A 21,501-nucleotide genomic window follows, 5' to 3' on the forward strand; every position below is an offset into this window, starting at 1 on the left:
TGAGCATGACAATGAAGACTGCATCCTGTTTGCCCGACTCTATGTTTATTTGGCTGCTTGACAACGAGCTTGTCTCTGCCCTCGCGTAAGACTCCCTCGATGACCCTGTCTTTTCCACTGCTAGTGACACTCTGGATGGCATTTGTCTCCCACCAATGAAATCCGCGTTGGCTGACTGGCGTATATCGGATGGCGTACTTTACTACAAATCTCATGCCTATGTTCCGCCCCTGCAGCGGTCTGCCATCCTTGCCTGTCACCATGACCATCCCACCGCAGGTCATCCTGGATGGTTTAAGACCGAGGGGAACTTGTTAAGCAGGATTATTGGTGGCCGCTATGGCACTTTCATTTGTTCCTACGTCGCCGGCTGTGCCTTGTGCCAGCAGATGAAGGTTGATACACACCCTACGACCCCCCCTCTCGTGCCAATCCCCTCCTCCACTACCCGCCCCTTTTCATAGGTTTCCTTCTGCTTCTGTTCCTCCATACGTTTCCGTTCCTCTTCCACCTCCTTGCACTTACATTCCTCTTCCTCCGCCTCGAGTTGCACCATTTCCGCCTGTCTCTCTTGAAGGAGCTGCTGGGCGGACTTCTTGTTGCCGGATGTGGAGTTAGACATGATAAAGCAGTAATAGGAATTAGAGGGAAAGTTTTAGACATCTCATGGGTGCTGTAGCACTGGAGCTCGCACTGAGCACATATTCTCTTATTTCTCGATGCATGTCCAATGCCCGTTGCACACTAATCACTTCCCAACGCTAACCCGCTAAACCCGATGCTAAGCCGATGAAACCCGACACTTTGACTAGCGGACCCGACGTTTTGGCCGCATTGGATCCAATATTTTCCCACGTACTTGTTCTATCCATGTCCCGTCCTGTCCTGCTAGCCCCACTAGGTGCATAGTTGATTATTTCGCACATTACTCACGTCGTAGCCAGCGCTATTACATGTTTTCCCATCATCTGCAGCACCTCGTGTTTATTTACATGTACTTCGGACCCGAAATCGTCGGCTGCTACTTTGCCTATAGGGTTCCAGATTTCTATGTACTTACATATATATATTGGACTGACTACGAGTATTTTCAGGATCGAAGTAGTAGGGAGCCCGTTTCCCGATACTTAGTGGTCACACCCGATATTTTGTAGTTCTTAGTTGACATTGCGAATATTACTGCTCTTTCTATATAAAATACCCATCATTACTGTTAATCTGCATACCGCTCACTTTCCCGACATTCGCTATCGCGATTCCCACTAAACCTGCTGTGTGTGAGGAATGATAGCTAGATGAGAAGGGTGAAAGGGGGAGAAAGGGGTGAAGTGGGGTAAAACTCAATAGACCTCTGGATGCAAGTATATTATTCAGCCCAAGGGGATTGCTACTGAGAACGATTCCTCTAAGTAAAATGTGAGGGGAAACTTGGAACTAGTAAGAGTAACTGAGAATGGAAGAAGTGCGTGACGTTGCACTGATGCGATGCAAGCGTGAGTGAACCGCCGAAGGTGTGATATGATCCGCGACTGAGCGGCCGAAAGTTTTGACGGAGCGCGAAAGTGTGGAGAAAAGCCAAAGGTTATATGAACATGCCTTTAGCGGATATGCGAAGGAAATGCGATGCGACGATAGAGTGGGAGAAGAGTCTGACAACATGCGCGATGAGCGAAGCTCAAACATTTAGCGTGACCATTAATACAGCGTGCGATGTAGTCGGCCGAAGGTTTTAGATTTAGAGTCAGAGTGTTGCATGTAAGCAGATGATAATTTCGATAGCAGGAAAAAAGATACATCAAAATCATAAGTCCTAAGTATATATGATAGTGCGCATAGTGCTGTTCGGAGTCGAGAAGATAACGGTAATATGTATCAAGGGGTCCATAACGCAAGTAACGAAACATAAGTGATATCACTTTCGGAAATATAATCAGTCTAACACGAATGAGATAAAATACGCACCAATGGACAAGCGGAGGACATGGATAGGATGGAGGAAGGATGTGCGACAAACTGATGAAAAGTGGATGCGAACCGAAGCGCGCACGTGAGCCGCGGCCATTGGCCGACGATAGAAAGGGTGCACGCCATGGTAGTGACAGCGCGCACTGCACTATGACCTGAGGGACACTGCAAAAATAGCCTCTACGAGGCTACAAGGACTCCAAGTCCTACACCGCTAAACCCACACCCAAAAACATCGACCCGACACTTGGCATCGGACATCATAGATATACCTTCGGACTTCATTTCTCGCGCTCGGACTTTTGACCATTTATCGTTCACTAACTACAGACCATTCCATACAGCAACCCCTCAGGTGAATGCACTCGCTTGCAAGTATAGCAGACTAGGCTCTGCATGACCACAACATTTTTATATGCTGGCTACTTACTTCGTGTAGTGCCCAGCAATTGTTGTATCTCTACAGCGCTCTGGCCTTCTTATAGGGCCAGTTCTATTTTACGAGCTCCGCCCATCATCTCGCATTCATCAAGTCCGGACCGACTTCCGAATCAGAAGCCTCGTGGGCTCAGCCCTAAGGGGGGGATACTGTCATATCCTGCAATTCCAGACTTCTGGATCCGGTTAGCTTCTATCTTCAATGCCTTTTCCCTTTAGTATTCCCTTATCAGTTAGTATGCTTTATTTTCTGTCCCTTATTCATTTCTGTCTTCATTTTACTAAGTTCCGATAGACTAGTGTTAGGTGTTCCACATGCTCCGTCCATAGCCTCACACTGCACTAACTGATTCTCCGTTATGTCCTTCATAGTATATAAACCCTGTAAAGTCTCTGTATTTCCTCAGTTTGAATATTATCTTAGATTCTGCTCATTCCCTCCTCCATTTTGACTTGAGTCTCTTCTCATCGTCTCTGACAGTCTTAGGATCGACTCCTATTGACTTACCACCTCTGCCTCTACCTTAGGTAGTCCTCCGCTGTTTCCTTTCTAGTTTGGACATCGTCTGGATTAGTCTTATCACTTGTTCCCAAACATTCCACTGGAATTCCCATGCATCAGACTCCGGACTCCGGACGTCGTCCTTTAGCCCTCGGAAGTTAGGGGCACGTACTCAGGTAAGGGACGCAGTGCATGAGCTGAAGCCAAGCCCTTCAGATCCAAACCCTTGAGCACGTTCTTAACACTTGACCCACCTTAGTTTTGCTCACTGTAATCAACCTCTTTTGGCTCATCATCAATCTTCATGACTTCAGGCAATCAGTGGAGAACATTCATCATCTTTTCATTCTTGTTTGGGATGGAGCTTATGCCAGGTGGACTTTTGTACTGGATAGCAAATGACTGATGGGCTCACAGATCCATTAGACATGTCTCAAATCACTGTATTTGCTGCCACTTGATGATGGGAGTGTGCCCAAGACCATGCCACATGCTGTGGAGAACAAAGATCAATGAAAAGTAAATGGTCCTGCAAGACAAGCATCTCCTGTGAAGAATGGAACTGCTCAAGAGAGACACCACCAGGAATAGTGGAAGCATACATGTGCAGGATTCAACATTAGGATAGTTTGATGATGTTCAACACCACTGTGCTTGAAATCAGAGGGAAGGATGAATGTGTTGATATATTTGCCATACTCAACTATGGAGATATCTACTTTGTATTATTGTGAGAGTTGAAACATACACTCTGTATTTAACTAAAAGTGTCAGTGACAGAAACATTATTGGTGAAAATTGGGCATAAAAGTGCATGAGAGAAGGGTGTTGGGGAATTGGTGTGATAGCACCATTACAATTAAATAATGTGGGGGTTTCCTGATATGATACTTCACTTTAATGACATTCTCCTTAAATTGAGGTGAAGGGAATGCTATTTCACATTTGGGTGGTGAAGACCCTAAAATGAAAATTTAAGCCAAATGAATGGGAGATTCATAGAAAGAAACACCATTTGTATGTGATTATTAGTATGGTCTATGAGATCTTTAATATTGAATGCATAAATTTTGATCAATTGTCCATGAGTGAATCCTCAAGGTGTGTTTCAAAAGTCAAAAAATATTGGCTGATCTTAATGCCTTTCACCAGAGTGAAAATCTGTGTCTCTTGGACTTTGCAGATTTGAAACCTGCCAATGATGATATTTTTATTCTATGAAATCACACCTTGACATTTCTTTGTGAATATTTTTCTTAAAAACTCATTTTAAATGGTCTTAGCTATGCTATTGCCACAATGGATTCAAAATATGATTATCCTAGACTAAGCAGGTTTGAAACCTATATAATTATATATTTTTTTTCATTGACATATACCTCAAACATTTGCTCATGGATGGTTGTCTCAAAAACTCATTGTGACCAGTCTTAGTCAAGTGGTTGTCACAACAGAATTGAAGTCTGTTTCTCTTGAACTGTGCATGCTTGAAATATGCTGAGTTGATACATGTTTTCGACCTGCTTAGTCCAGGAAAATCAGATTTTGACTTTGATAACTCCTGAACTAGCAACAATGAAAATCAAAGTCTGAGAAACCGTCCATGAGCATATTGCAACATGAAAAAGAAATGCATCATTTGACTGATTGCAAACCTGTAGGCTTTGATTGAAACATATTTTGAATTTATCATGGCAATGATATGGAAAAGAGAAAACGATCCATGAGAAAATATCAGTGTAATTGCATAGAAATGGAAAAGGGCATTTATAATGGGTTTTGGAGGAAAACTATCCATGAGAAAATATCAGAATGTAATTGCATAGAATAAAAATATTATCATCGGCAGGTTTCAAATCTGCAAAGTCCAAGAGACACAGATTTTAACTCTGGTGACAACTTGACTAAAGACCAATGAAGATCAATATCTGAGATACTGTCTATGAGCAAATGTTCAAAGCATGTTCTGATAGAAAAAATGTGACATTCAATGGGTTTCAAACCTGTTGCATTCCAATATAAACAGATTTTGATTCTGTTATGACAACCACTTGGCCGAACACAACTTTGATCAGCTTGCAAGCAAACCGACCATCAACATGTATCAAAGTGTGTTTTCATACAAAATGAATTTTACCATTGGCAGGTTTCAAACCCACACATTCTAAGAGAAACAGATTTTGACTCTGTTGATCACTTGACAATGACATCTTTAGCAGGTTTTGAACCCACACAGACAGATTTGGATTCTGTCATATTAACTGCTTGGCTAAGAGCAGTTGAATTCAATTCCAATGAACCCATTCAGAAGCAAATGCTCAAGACACATTTATCTGCATTTTTGTCAGCTCTTTCAATAGCATGATCACTGTTGATTCTTTTATACTGCTCTTATTGCAAAAAACATGGACTTCTGCTGGGGCTCTTAACTTCAAGACTTGTTTACCTAACAATTTTCTTGAAAAAGTGCTGATGGCAGACCATCACAGTGGGCCCATAAGTGAAAACTGATAATAAAAGAATCACACAGTTGAATCCAAGGGGGATATTAAAAATTAATGTCTGCGCCCAGTGTAATGAGATGAAATATCACAGCTGGACTCAAGGTGGTTATTTACAAATGCAAGGGTCAGGCCCAGTTGGATGAGGTAGAATTTAATGTCTGGGCCCAAAGTGATGGTCTCAAATCTCACACTTTTACTCATATGTTGTTTCAGCTTTAAGTGTGTGGTTTGATTTCTTCAGGATCCACTTTTATTGTAAGCTTCACTCTTTTGTGGTCTGGATTAGTGTCCCCTTTTAGACCCTTTGGTCTATATACTTTTTAAACTCTACATGCTCAGAAGGTCTGTCTTTGTTGATCGTAAATCCCTTTGAGCATTAGCTGACTTTGCATGATTCATTATTCTCACTCAGACCCCCTGCCTTCCTGCACCAGTATGGCAAATTCAGACCTTCCCACGCACAAAACAAATAAAAAACCTAACAACACTATTTTGATTCACGACCAAAGTCTTGATGCAAACTTGGAAGGATAAGTAAAAGAACAATCCAATTCTTTCTAAAGGTCTTAACTTGGTTGAAGAAAAAGAAGAGCAGATTACACATCAAACCTTCAAGTCTGATCCTAATGACCCGGGGAAGGAGAAAAAAATACAAATTTGTCAAGGCTGATATTTTTATTGTGCTTATTCAAGTGGTTGCCAGAGTCAAAATATATTTCTCTTAAACTAAGCAGGTTCATAATGATGTGTATTGAAAAAACTGACAAAATGCAAATAAATGTGCCATGAGGATTCACTTTTGAATGAGTTAATTGGAAGTGCATTCAACTAGTCTTAGCCAAGCAGTTAATAGAACAGAGTCTAAATCTGTTTGTGCAGGTTCAAAACTTGCTAAAGATGAAATCGCAAGTGATAGCCAGACTCAAAATCTGTTTCTCTTGAATCATGACAGGTTTGAAACCTATCGATGATAAATTTTATTTTCTATGAAAATATGCCTTGACATTTCCTCATGGAGTTTGAAATCCGTTGAATGGTGCATTTTTGCTATCAGAACATGTCTTAAATATCTGCTCACAGACAGCATCTCAGACATTGATCTTGATAAGGAAATGTCAAGGTGTGATTTCATAGAACAAAAATGTTGTTATTGGCAGGTTTCAAACCTGCACAGTTCAAGAGAAACAGATTTTGAATCTGGCGACAACTTGACCAAGATCAATGAAGATCATGGTCTGCGATACTGTCTGTGAGTAAATATTCAAGACATGTTCTTACTGCTCTGTTTTTGTGTAATGATACAATTATTGAACTTTAAGCGATGGTATGTGGATGATGATGTGCTACACTACGAACAGAGCTAGCTGCATGCTCATGTCACTGACTAAGCTATGGAGATCGCTGAGGGACTGACTGCTTCTCATTCATGTGACTTCTCTCTGTCTACGCCTTGGGAGCCCCGGTCCAACATCTAAGGTGACTCCACAACACAAAGGTAGCATCTGAGGGAAGGAAAGTATAGTATTCTATGTAACATGCAGCATGCCCTTATTACACATTACTTATCTGCCTCATTTTCATTGCTACAGTTTTTGTCTATGGATTCCAGACACTCATGGAGTAGGATAAAATTGTTTGAAAGAAATAGATTTTGACTCTGTTGCAACAACTACTTGTCTCTGACCAATGAGATGAAACTCTCAGAAAAGTGCATATGAGTCAATGTCAAGGTTTGTTCTAACAGACAAAACATGTATCATTCAGCAGGTTTTGAACATGCATAGTCCAGGAGAAACAGACTTTAATTATGTTGTGACAAATCCAATGGAAGCAGATTTGTAAGTAAAGGTCCATAACATAAAGATACAATATGTTTGCACATAGCACTAGAGATGTTGTCAGAATACACAGAAATAGAATAGAAATATGCACTGATAAACCTAAAAAATACATGGAATAGACAGACAATGGATAAGTGATTGAGCCAAAGGTGCACACACTGACGTACAGCAAAAGTGCTTATGCTAGTGAGTGTGCGCTGAATACAATATGAGTCACACCATGCTATGGGAGTGTGTGGAACGATATAGTGGTAGTACACTGTAGGAAGCTAAGTTACAGAAACCAGAAACAGAGGTGCATATGCCTCACTGAACATGCTTCCACAAGGCAGAGCCAAAGTGCTTATGAAGAGAGTATGTAAATATATGTAACTTGGTGAGCAATGACATGGATGGAGACTACTGTATTATGAGTGCGTAAATTCACTGGATGCTGAGCTTTCATATTTTGTACTTACATCAGGAAATGTCAGGGTGTAATTGCATAGAATAAAAATATTACTATTGGCAGGTTTGAAACCTGCAAAGTACAAGAGAAACATATTTTGACTCTGATGATAACTTGACTAAGGCTAATAAAGATCTATGTCTGAGATACTGTCTATGAGCATATATTTAAGACACGTTCTTATGGAAAAAATGCAACATTCAACAGGTTTCAAACTTGTTGTATTTCAATAGAAACAGATTTTGATTCTGTCAGGACAACCCCTTGGCTAAACACAACTTTGATGAGCATGTCTCAAGATGCAGTTTCATAAAAAATGAATTTTATCATTGGCAGGTTTCAAACCTGCACAGTCCAAGAGAAACAGATTTTGACTCTGATAATCACTGGCAATTTCATCTTTAGCAGGTTTTGAACCCACACACACAGATTTGAAACAGATTTGGATTCTGTTGTAGCAACTGTTTGACCAACAGCAGTTAGATCCATCTTTAAAGAAAGCATTCAGAAGTGAATCTGCGAGGCAAGTCTACTGTTCCCTGTCACTTGCAATGTTTTCCCTCAGCTGAACAGATGAATTGAATACAGACTGCAATACAGCACTTTCAAAAAGTGAGAGGAGAACAACATGATGATGAAAGGTCTCAAATACAGTGCACTTCAACCTTATACATAAGTGAATGATAGCCAGATGGCTCTTTTGAATCTCGGCCTTGAAAGATGTGTATTCTTTCTCATTCCCCAGATCATTAAGATCAAACTTGAAAGTTTGATGTGTGATCTGCTCTTCTTCTTCAACTAAGTCAAGACCTTTGGAGAGAATTAAATTGCTCTTGCACTTATCATTCTGAGTTTGCATCAAGACTTTGGTCATATATTGAACTTTGCGTCAAGGATACTCACATTTGCCTCTGGTAATTTTTTAAGAAAAAAAGCAAAATAAAAGAATCAACAATGACCATGCTATTGAAAGAATAAATGTGCCTTAAGAATTTACTTCTGAATGAGTTCATTGGCGGTGAATTTCACCGGTCTTAGCTAAGCAGTTGATACAACAGAATCTAAATCTGTCTGTGTGGGTTCAAAACCTACTAAAGATCAAATTGCCAAATGATTACCAGAGTCAAAATCTGTTTGTCTTGGACTGTGCGGGTTTAAAAACATGTCAATGAATCTACCAATGATAACATTTTTATTCTATGAAATCACACCTTGACATTGACTCATGCATACTTTCCTGAGAGCTCCATCTCACTGGTCTTAGCCAAGTAGACATTGCAACAAAGTCAAAATCTGTTAGGAGGATAATGATGCATGAACTGAGCCTGAAAGTGAGTTGTAAATATGGATCCTATGAGCCTACAAAGATATGAGTCTCTATAACAATTTTTTTTGCCAGCTAATAGCTGAGGCATGAGGCTAACCAAGAGTTTAGTCTATGAGCAAATTAGATGAGGTGATGCATGCTTCTTGCTTCTGGATATTCCTCTCAGGAATTCTCATTTGTGCTCAGGATGTGAAGCCATGCCACATGGAGCCCAAAGATGTTCTTGGACACAGAAAAGTGCATCCACAAACACCACATAAAGCAGATGTTTGGGAGCGTAAGCTGCAATGTGAAAGTAGACATGAGTCAATGTCAAGGTGTGTTCTCTCAGGAAAAAACATATATCATTCATGAGGAAATGTCAAAGTCTGATTTAATAAAATAAAAATGTTATCATTGGCAGGTTTCAAACCTGCACAGTCCAAGAGAAACAGATTGTGACTCTGGTGATTACTTGACAATTTCATCTTTTGCAGGTTTTGAACCCACACAGACAGATTTAGATTCTGTCATATTAACTGCTCAGCTAAGACCAGTTGAAGGCACTTGCAATGAATTCGTTCAGAAGTGAATCCTCAGGGTGCATTTATCTGCATTTTGTCAGTTCTAATATTAATTTCCAACATCCTCCTTGAGTCCAATTATATGTGATCCTTTCATTGTCAGTTGTCATTCATGAGCCAGTTGTTAATCCAAAAGAAATCACAAACATCATTGGCCCACTGTGGTGGTCTGCCATTAGCACTTTTTCAGAGCAACAGGCCTAAGAATCAATTATGGTAATCACACTATTGAAAGAACTGTCTTGAGGATTCACTTGTGAATGGATCAATTGGAAGTGCATCTCACTGGTCTTAGCCAAGCAGTTGATATGACAGAATCTAAATCTGTCTGTGTGGGTTCAAAACCTGCTAAAGATGACATTGTCGAGTGATCACCAGAGTCAGAATCTGTTTCTCTTGGAATGTGTCGGTTTGAAACCTGTTGCTTGATGCATTGTTTGTATTAGAACATGAACATGTCTTGAATATATGCTCATAGACAGCATCTCAAATGTTGATCTTCATTGGTCTTAGTCGAGTTGTCACCAGAGTCACAATCTGTTTCTCTTGAACTGTGCAGGTTTGACACCTACCGATGACCACATTGTTATTTTTATTCTATGAAATCACACCTTCACATTTCCCACATGAATCTTAAAATGAATCAGAAGGCCTCAATTTTCTGGGTGGCATTATGACTTTCTTGCAAGAAAAACCAAAAAATGAAGCATTCAATGGATTTCAAACTGTCAAGGTGCATTCTCATAAAACAAAAATGTTATTGTTGGCAGGTTTCAAACCTGCACCATCCAAGTGAAACAGATTTTGACTCTGATGATCACTTGCAATTTTATCTTTAGCAGGTTTTGAACCCACAAAAACAGATCTAGATTCTGTTGTATCAACTGCTCAGCTAAGACCAGTTGGATGCACTCCCAATGAATTCATTCAGAAGTGAATCCTCAAGGTACGTTTATCTGCATTTTGTCAGTTCTAACATTACATCATCAGCCCACCATGGTGGTCTGCCATCCATACATTTTTGGAGCAATTGCTGGATAAATAGGTCGGCCCAGAAGAAGTCTGATGTCTTTTGCGATAAGAGTAGAATTAGAAGAAAAAAAATCACGGCGACCATATTATTAAAAGAACTGACAGAATGCAGATAAATATGCCTTGAGGATTCACTTATGAATGGGTCCATTAGGGATGCATCTAACTGGTCTTAGCCAAGCAGTTAATACAACAGAATCTAAATCTGTCTGTGTGGGTTCAAAACCTGCTAAAGATGTTATTGTCAAGTGATCACCAGAGTCAAAATCTGTTTCTCTTGGACCATGCAGGTTTCAAACCTGCCAGTTGTGACATTTTTTTAATATGAAATTACATCTTGAAATATGCTGATGGTCAGTTTGCTTGCAAGCTGATCAAAGTTGTATTTGGCCAAGTGTTATGGTCAAAGTACACCCCCATTTATTCTCCTATCACCGGACAATGGTCACTGTCTGTTACTACTATACAGAGACCAATCACCTTCCAATATATCGTCCATCTCATCACCAAGATCTCTTATCGTGTTGGCAACCGATATCGTTCCTATGCATAGCCTTTATTGCCCTTCCATCTTTTATGCACAGCCCTTATCTCTCGATGTCCCTGATATGTACTTGTATACCTACCATTCTCGGCTTGGTCTATGTGCTCCATATGGACTATTTAAGCACAGTAGTTATCATGTTGTTTCCTCACTTTAATCTACTAGGTTTTACCTGGAGCATCCGCTCTACTAAGGGATCTACCTTAGTAGTCTTGAAACACTATTCTAAGGCAGTCAGCGTCACTGTCCTTAGTCGAATACTCTGAACCTATACTCATAGGAAGAACACTGCTTTGCTAAAAGAGACCATTCGGTCTTAGTGAAGAAGAATGACCCCAGTCATAACACCGAGTGGTTGTCATAACAGAATCAAAATCTGTTTCTATTGGAATGCAACAGGTTTGAAACCCATTGAATGTCACATTTTTTCTATGAGAACATGTCTTGAACATTTTCTCAAAGACAGTATCTCAGACATCGATTTTCATTGGTCTCAGTCAAGTTGTCACCAGAGTTAAAATCTGTGTCTCTTGGACTTTGCAGATTTGAAACCTGCTGATGATTATATTTTTATTCTATGCAATTACAATCTGATATTTTCTCATGGATAGTTTTCTCCAAAACACATCATAAATACTCTTTTCCATATCATTGCCACAATAGATTCAAAATATGTTTCAATCAAAGCCTACAGATTTGCAATCAGTCAAATGATGCATTTCTTTTTCATGCTGCAACATGCTCAATTGAATATTTGCTCATGGACAGTTTCTCAGACTTTGATCTTCATTGTTGCTAGTTCAGGAGTTATCAAAGTCAAAATCTGATTTTCCTGTACCGAGCAGGTCAAAAACATGTATCACTCAGCATATTTCAAGCATGCACAGTTCAAGAGAAACAGACTTCAATTCTGTTGCAACAACCACTTGGCTAAGACTGGTTATAATGAGTTTTTGAGACAACCATCTATGAGCAAATGTTTGAGGTATATTACTTTTACTCATATGTTGTTCAGCTTTTAAGTGTGTGGTTTGATTCCTTCAGAATCCACTTTTATTGTAAACTTCACTCTTTTGTGGTCTGGATTAGTGTTCCCTTTCAGATCCTTTGGTCTGTATACTTTTTAAACTCTACACGCTCAGAAGGTCTATCTTTGTCGATCACAGATCCCTTTGAGCATTAGCTGACTTTTCACGATTCATTATCCTCACTCAGACCCCTGCCTTCCTGCACCAGTATGGCAAATTCAGACCTTCCCATGCACATAACAAATAAAAAACCTAACAACACTATTTTGATTCATGACCAAAGTCTTGATGCAAACTTGGAGGGATAAGTAAAAGAACAATCCAATTCTTTTCAAAGGTCTTGACTTGGTTGAAGAGAAAGAAGAGCAAGTTACACATCAAACCTTCAAGTTTGATCCTAATGACCTGGGGAAGGAGAAAAAATACAAATTTATCAAGGCTGAGATTCTTTATTGTGCTTATTCAAGTGGTTGCCAGAGTCAAAATATATTTCTCTTAAACTAAGCAGGTCTGTAATCTGTATGATGATGTGTATTGAAAGAACTGACAAAATGCAAATAAATGTGCCATGAGAATTCACTTTTGAACGAGTTCATTGGAAGTACATTCAACTAGTCTTAGCCAAGCAGTTGATACAACAGAATCTAAATCTGTCTGTGTGGGTTCAAAATATGCTAAAGATGAAATTGCAAGTGATCACCAGACTCAAAATCTGTTTCTCTTGAACCATGACAGGTTTGAAACCTGTCAATGATAAATTCTTTTTTTCTACAAAAATATGTCTTGACATTTCCTCATGGAGTTTGAAATGTGTTGAATGGTGCATTTTTGCTATTAGAACATGTCTTAAATATCTGCTCATGGACAGCATCTCAGACATTGATTTTGATAAGGAAATGTCAAGGTGTGATTTCATAGAACAAAAATGTTGTTAGTGGCAGGTTTCAAACCTGCACAGTTCAAGAGAAACAGATTTTGAATCTGGCGACAACTTGACCAAGATCAATAAAGATCAATATCTGAGATACCATCTATGAGCAAATATTTAAAATATGTTCTTACAGAAAAAATGTGACATCCCACAAGTTTCAAACTTGTTGCGCTCCGATGGAAACAGATTTTGATTCTGTGATCACAGCCATTTGGCTAAACACAACTGTGATTGGCTTGCAAGCAAACCGACCATGAGCACATTTCAAGGTGTGTTTTCATAGAAAATGAATTGTATCACTGGTAGGTTTCAAACCTGCGCAGTCCAAGAGAAACAGATTTTGACTCTGGGGATCAGATGGCAAATCCATCTTCAGCAGGTTTTGAACCTGCGCAGACAGATTTATATTCTGTTTCCATTAACCGCTTGGCTAAGATCAGTGAGACACACTCCTAATAATGCCCATGAATAGTTCCTCAGACACAGATCTTTACTGGTCTTAGTCAAGTGGTCAACAGAGTCAAAATCAGTTTCCATCAGACTGTGCATGTTTGAAATCCGCCAACAGTGATGTCATTTTGTGTTTATAAAAAACACATCTTATTATGACTCATGCCACACATGTGGCTTCCCTTTCTTGACTCATGTCCCCTGCACGTTGTATTCTTACCATTGGTCCAATCCAAATTTTCTTGGTCTTATTCCCATTTTGACAATCCAACTGGTCTTAGCCAAGCAGTTGATACAACAGAATCTAAATCTGTTTGTGTGGGTTCAAAACCTGCTAAAGATGTATTTGCCAAGTGATCATGAGAGTCAAAATCTGTTTCTCTTGGACTGTGCAGGTTTGAGACCTGCCAGTGATAAAATTCATTTTCTATGAAAACACACCTTGAAATTTGCTCATGGTTGGTTTGCTTGCAAGCTGATCACAGTTGTATTTAGCTAAGTGGCTGTCATAACAGAATCAAAATCTGTTTCCATCGGAGTGCAATAAGTTTGAAACTTGTTGAATGTCATCAGATTTAAAATCTGTTTCTCTTCAGCTGTGCAGGTTTGAAACCTGCCAACATCAATATTTTTATTCTATGAAATCCAAAATGGTGGAACTTGATGAATCACGAGTTAATGCAAAAGACACATCGTTATACAAATTACAAACCTGCTTAGTTCAAGAGAAATATATTTTGACTCTGGCAACCACTTGTTGAATAAGCACAATAAAGAATCTCAGCCTTGATAGATTAGATTTGTATTTTTCCTCATTCCCCAGGTTATTAGGATCAAACTTGAAAGTTTGGTGTGGTAATCTGCTCTTCTTCTTCTTCTTCTTCTTCAACCAAGTCAAGACCTTTGGAAAGAATTATATTGTTCTTGTACTTATCCTTCTGAGTTTGCATCAAGACTTTGGTCATATATTGAACTCTGTGTCAAAAACACACTGTATGATCCTTCCATTGTCAGTTTTCACTTTGAACAGCAGCAGGTTTGAAACCTGTCTTTTATTTTTATTTTTATTCTATGAAAGCACACCTTGACATATGCTTATGGTCAGTCAGCTTGTCAGCTAATCAGAGGCAGGTTTGAGCAGGATAAAAAGGAATCACTTCTGAATGTATTTATTAGGAGTGCATCTAACTGGTGTTAGCCAAGCAGTTAAATACAACAGAATCTAAATCTGTCTGTGTGGGTTCAAAAACTGCTGAAGATCAATTTGCCAAGTGATTACCAGAGTCAAAATCTGTTTCTCTTGGACCTGTGCAGGTTTGAAACCTGCTGGTGGTACAATTCATTTTCCATGAAAACACACCTTAAAATTTGCTCATGGTCGGTTTGCTTGCAAGCCAATCACAGTTGTGTTTGGTCAAGTGGCTGTGATCACAAATTGAAATATGTTTCCATTGGAGCGCAACAAGTTTGAAACTTGCGGGACGTCACATTTTTTCATATAAGAACATGTCTTGAATATTTGATCATAGACAGTATCTCAGACATTGATCTTCAATGATCTTGGTCAAGTCATTACCAGATTCAAAATCTGTTTCTCTTGAACTGTGCAAGGTTTGAAACCTGCCACTAACAACATTTTTGTTCCATGAAATCACACCTTGACATCTCCTTATCAAGATCAATGTCTGAGATGCTGTCCATGAGCAGATATTTAAGACATGTTCTAATAGCAAAAATGCAACATTCAACAGATTTCAAACTCCATGAAGAAATAATGTCAATGCATATTTTTATTAAAAAAAAGAATTTATCATTGACAGGTTTCAAACCTGTCATGGTTCAAGAGAAACAGATTTTGAGTCTGGTGATCACTTGCAATTTCATCTTTAGCATATTTTGAACCCACACAGACAGATTTAGATTCTGTTGTATCAACTGCTTGGCTAAGACCAGTTGAATGCACTTCCAATGAACTCATTCAAAAGTGAATTCTCAATGCACATTTATTTGCAATTTGTCAGTTCTTTCAATACACATCATCATACAGATTACAGACCTGCTTAGTTTAAGAGAAATATATTTTGACTCTGGCAACCACCTGGGATTCACTTATGAATGAATTCATTGGGAGTGTATCCAACTGGTCTTAGCTGAGTAGTTGATACAACAGAATCTAAATCTGTTTCTGTAGGTTCAAAACCTGCTAAAGATAAAATTGCAAGTGATCATTAGAGTCAAAATCTGTTTCTCTTCAGATTGTGCAGGTTTGAAACCTCCCAATGATAACATTTATTTTATTTTATGAAAATGCACCTTGATGGTTTGAAATCCATTGAATGCTGCATTTTTTCTATTAGAAGATGATGTCTTGAATATTGAATCGTAGACACTCTCTCAGACACTGATCTTCATTAGTCTTAGGTCAAGTTTCCACCAGAGTCAAAATCTGTTTATCTTGAATCCGTGCAGATCATAACATTTTCTCATAGATAGTTTTCTCAAAAACTACATTTAAAGATGGTCTTAGCCACATCCATTAAAACCCATCAGATGACACACTTTTTTTCATATTGCAACATGCTCGATTGAATATGCTAACATTCATATTGTTGGCTCTCATATCCTCACTCTGTACACTTCATAGTATCCCTCCACTCAGTTCGCTTTCTTGCAGCAGTCAGATCCTGATGGGTGTGAGGTCAAAATTCTGAGAGTGAGAAACAGTGTCCAATGCCAAAGCGTTGGATCTGAGATTTTTGGGTTTTTGGTTTAGAATAAAAATAAAATGTTATCATTAGTAGGTTTCAAACCTGCATAGTTTAAGAGAAACAGATTTTGACTCTGGTGACAACTCGACTAAGACCAATGAAGATCAACATTTGAGATGCTGTCTATGAGCAGATATTCAAGACATGTTCATGTTCTAATACAAAAAATGCATCACTCAACAGGTTTCAAACCTGTAGATTTCAATGGAAACATATTTTGAATCTATTGTGGCAATGACATGGCTAACATCAGTTGAGATCAGTTTTTGAGAAAATCACTCATGAGACAATTGTCAAGATGCGTTTTCATAGAAAACAAATTTTATCATTGGCAGGTTTCAAACCCGCGCATTCCAAGAGAAACAGATTTTGACTCTGGTGATCATTTGAAAATGACATCTTTAGCAGGTTTTGAACCTACGCAGACAAATTTAGATTCTGTCGTATCAACTGTTTGGCTAAGACCAGTGAGATGCACTTCCAATGGACCCATTCACAAGTGAATCCTCAAGGCAGTTCTTTCAATAGCATGATCACCATAATTGATTCTTAAGCCTGTTTATCTAGCAATTGCTCTGAAAAAGTGCTGATGACAGACCACCACAGTGGGCCAATGATGTTTGTGACGTCTTTTGGATTAACAACTGGGTCATGAATGACAACTGACAATGGAAGGATCACATATGATTGGACTCAAGGAGGATGTTAGAAATTAATGTTAGAACTGACAAAATGCAGATAAATGTACCTTGAGGATTCACTTGTGAATGGGCTCAAATAATGCTTTGGGGTTTCTATAGCTTTCACCTCACTGTCATGCGGTGCAAATGTGTTTTCCATCTCACCTCACCTCACCTCACCTAATTTTCTTGTAGACTAAACTCTAAAAGTTCAATATAACCAAAGTCTTGATGCAAACTCGGAATAATAAGTACAAGAGCAATTTAATTTTATCCAAAGGTCTTGGACTTGGTTGAAGAAGAAGAGCAGATTACACATCAAACTTTCAAGTTCGATCCTAATGTCCTGGAGAATGAGAAAGAATACACATTTTTCAAGGCTGAGATTCAAAAGAGCCATCCAGCCATTATTCACTTATGTATAAGGTTGAAGTGCACTGTATTTGAGACCTTTCATCATCATGTTGCTCTCCTCTTGCTTTTTGTATTCAATTTATCTGTTCAGCTGAGGAAAAACATTGCGAGTGACAGGGAACAGTAGACTCGCCTTGCAGATTCACTTCCGAATGTTTTCTTTCAAGATGGATCTAATCGGTGTTAGTCAAACAGTTGCTGCAACAGAATCCAAATCTGTTTCAAATCTGTGCATGTGGGTTCAAAACCTGCTAAAGATGAAATTATCAGAGTCAAAATCTGTTTCTCTTGGACTATGCAGGTTTCAAACCTGCCAATGATAGAATTCTTTTTTTATTTATGAAACCACACCTTGACACATGCTCATGGTCAATTTGCTTACAAGCTCATCAGAGCTGTGTTTAGCCAAGTGGTTGTCCCAACAGAATCAACATCTGTTTCTATTGGAATGCAACAGGTTTGAAACCTGTTGAATGTCGCATTTTTTCCATAAGAACATGCCTTGAATATCTGCTCATAGACAGTATCTCAGACATAGATCTTCATTAGCCTTAGTCAAGTTATCATCAGAGTCAAAATCTGTTTCTCTTGTACTTTGCAGGTTTCAAACCTGCCAATGGTAATATTTTTATTCTATGCAATTACACCCTGACATTTCCTGATGCAAGTAAAAAAATATGAAAGCTCAGAATCCAGTGAATTCATGCACTTATGATACAGTGGTCTTCATTCATGTCATTGCCCACCAAGTTACATATATCTACATACTCTCTTCATAAGCACTTTGGCTCTGCCTTGTGGAAGCTGTTATGACTGGGGTCGTTCTTCTTTACAATGACTGAATGGTCAAGTCAAAGTGTAAAGTGGTGTCTGCCTATGAATATAGGGTGAAGGTTTCTGGCTAAGGACAGTGTCACTGGCTGCCTTAGAATAGTGGTTCAAGACAGTAAGGTTGGAGACCTTACTGAAGGACTAGTTTCCAAGTAAAACCCAGTAGATTAAAGTGAGGAATACAAGCAGTAACTACTGTGCTTAAATAGTCCATATGGAGCGCACAGACCAGGCTAAGAAAGGTAGGCATAAAGTGCATATCAAGATAGGAACAAAGATAAGAGACAAGAGTCCTTTATCAAGATATGGACTATGCATGATAGCAGGTTGCTAGCGCAATAAGAAGCTTTAGCGATCATATGAGTAAGGTACTGGAAGGTGATCCGACATTCCTTAGTAGAGACGGTCATAGACCATTGTCCAGTAATGTAAGAATAAATGGGGGCATACTTTAATCATAACAGAAGCATGTTTAGTGAGGCATATGCATCTGTTTCTGGTTTTTGTAACTTAGCTTCCTACAGTGCACTACTACTGTATCATTCCAAGCACTCCCATAGCACAGTTTGACTCGTATTTCATTTGGTGCACCTGGCATTTCAGCCCACACTCACTAGCACAAGCACTTTCTTTTGTGAGTCCACCCACTAACTAGCTTCTACTGACATAGTATTGACTAGTTATCATCACAATGCTGACAATATCATATTCCATGCTATGTTTGTAGTACAATATTTCAGAAGAACTTACACCACTAGCCTTTCTGATTTCAATGCCAGAAGAGCATACAATGTCTGTGTTTATGCACATAAACTCTGTGCTGCAAAATAGTCAAGATGTCTGTACCTTAGTGGATATAATACAGATCCAACAGTGGTATATGTACGATCCTGCTGTAAGTACCCACTACCATTTTCAGTTCCTTGCTCACAAGAGCATAGTCAAAATATCCAGAGCATCTGACCATTAATTTATATGATCTTAATGCACAAATATTTGGGTCAAATTTGAAAGAGGGCAAATGGGAACACAATGAAATTAACAGCTTACTGTCAACCAATAGCTGTGATGAATGTGAAGAGATTTAATAAGATGAGGCTGGTACTTGGTTGGATGATATGCAGAAGAGTTCCACAACACTCGACAACATTGAATATAATGTGGAACCTGAGATAGACTTGATTGCTGATGGGTTCCTTGTGGTGTTAGTTGACTTGGCTCCTGATGGCACAGGGAAGAATAAGGATGAGGGTAGGGTTGAGGAGATACAGGTGCTTGATAGTGGTGATGACAAGTGGCCAACAGAATGGCCTTAGCTAGTGTCTTTTTTGCGCTAGCTAATTAGATGGAGTTTTTAGCGACTTCTTAGCTGGCTAAAAAGCAATGTCATGTGACTAGCTAAAAAGCAGCTAGTATATAAGACCCTCAGGACTTCCTGGCTAAAAAGCTTGCTATTATTTGCCTGTATGGTTTTATTCTGAACCCTAAGCCAGATGCAGATCAAAACCTACTCAGAATTACTTAGCATTGATAGTAAAATTGTGCAATGACATATGAAGGATGCTTGCTAAATTTTGCTGCAAAACTAGTACAAAGCTGTTAGACATGGAAATTTTGCAAGCAGGTTTTGAACCTGCATAATTTGAAAGAAACATGTTTTGACTCTGTTGCAACAACTACTTGTCTATGACAAATGAGATAAAACTCTCAGGAAGGGCCTGGACAGCTGCCATTTATTTCTCAGTTTGTTCCGCAGTTTGTTTCATTCACCACAATATATACAAACAATAGTGACATAGGGTTTAGTTAGGGTCTAGTCACACATGAGCCTAATGCCACCTCCAACAAGAGAGCAAGTTCACCAGTTCCATCTCCTCCGGATGGCAGCGGCAATGGTTGTCCAGCTCATAATAGGTGTTGTCATTGTTTATATGACCCCATTTCTCAATAAAGAGCTATCTCACAGATGCTCAGTTTGGGATATGCAACTCACTCCTTGTTTCAAACCAAGGTGTTTGGTACCATTTGGCTGAATGGGGTTGAGCTGCAGTTCAGTGAGCAATATATGACTAGGTCAATGTAGTAGAGTCTTCTCAATGCTGTGACAGGCCAAAAACATTGAAAGAAATTTACAATCTTTGGCACGCTCAAGCTCATAATGTCATTGAGAGAATATTTTGGGTTCCCAAGAGGTGTTTCACAATACTTATTAAGAATGTGCTCAAGGGTCGTATCCAAAGGGCTTGGCTTCAGCTCATGCACTGCGCCCCTTACCCGAGTACATGCCCCTAACTTCCGAGGACTAACAGATGATGTCTGGAGTCCGATGCGCAGTGTAGCACTCGGATCGGCATTGGGCTTGTATCCTGCATCAGGAAAAAGGGATTTTGCCATTTTTGGCTTTATATTCAAATAGAGCCACAATGGGCTATATTTGAATATATGTATGCTATAGTTGCAACTTGAATAATATTATAGTTAGATTCTTTAGGAAAAAGGGTATTTGCTCATTTGATGTATCTAAATCTGCAATTATAGTAACTATAGTTGATTGTAGTTGGCTGTAGTCAGCTTTTCGTCGGAAAAAGTTCCCACGGTCAAAGTGCTTTCTTGAACCATCCACTTTCGAGTATTTTGCTTACAACTCACTAGGATCTTAACCTATTGATGTCATAAGACTATGGATAGACTTTCCTTGACAAGGGCTATGACTTTGATTTTCATCGGAAAAGTTCCCACGGTCAAGGTGCTTTCTTGAACTGTCCACTTTTGAGTATTTTGCTTATAACTCACTAGGATCTTAACCTATTGATGTCATAAGACTATGGATAGACTTTCCTTGACAAGGGCTATAACTTTGATTTTCATCGGAAAATGTTCCCACGGTCAAGTAAGCAAAATGCGAAAATTCACCAAGTCAAAATTCACTAAGTCTTGTGATGTGGCTTTGTTTGGCACAGCTTATATAAGCAAAAGTGCGGTCAACCACAAGTCTTTTCCTATCTTTTCCTTCCTTTCCCTCCTCCTCATTCTCCTTCTAGTCAATAATTTTCGCATTTTTGAGTATTTGGTAAGTCTTTTCTTCTTCTTTTCCTTCCCTCTCTGACCCTCTCCTTCTAGCTCCTTCTTCCTTCCCTCCTCCTCCTCCTCCTACTCAATCATTTTTACATTTTTGACCATTTGGTAAGTCTTTCTCTCTTCTTCCTCTTCCCTCTCTGACACCCCTTCTTCTAGC

At 39.1% G+C, this 21,501-nt stretch overlaps 1 protein-coding gene and 1 pseudogene across 2 annotated transcripts; one reads left to right on the forward strand and one right to left on the reverse strand.

Annotated features, from left to right (window-relative positions):
• Nucleotides 1–13,490: 13,490 nt before the first annotated feature.
• On the reverse strand, nt 13,491–13,560 carry F5147DRAFT_t133 (annotated as a pseudogene). Its single transcript has one exon. The product of its transcript is annotated as a tRNA-OTHER (tRNA).
• Nucleotides 13,561–19,207: 5,647 nt separating this feature from the next.
• On the forward strand, nt 19,208–19,582 carry F5147DRAFT_589035 (uncharacterized protein; the record flags this gene model as incomplete). The annotated part of the gene is given in 2 exon segments (XM_041432129.1): nt 19,208–19,340; nt 19,359–19,582. Coding segments are annotated over 2 exon segments (357 nt in total), but the record flags the coding sequence as incomplete, so codon positions are not given.
• Between the last annotated feature and the right edge of the window lie 1,919 nt (nt 19,583–21,501).

This window comes from Suillus discolor, assembly GCF_016758755.1.
Source record: "Suillus discolor strain FC423 chromosome Unknown F5147scaffold_174, whole genome shotgun sequence".
NCBI classification, from domain to species: Eukaryota; Fungi; Basidiomycota; class Agaricomycetes; order Boletales; family Suillaceae; genus Suillus; species Suillus discolor.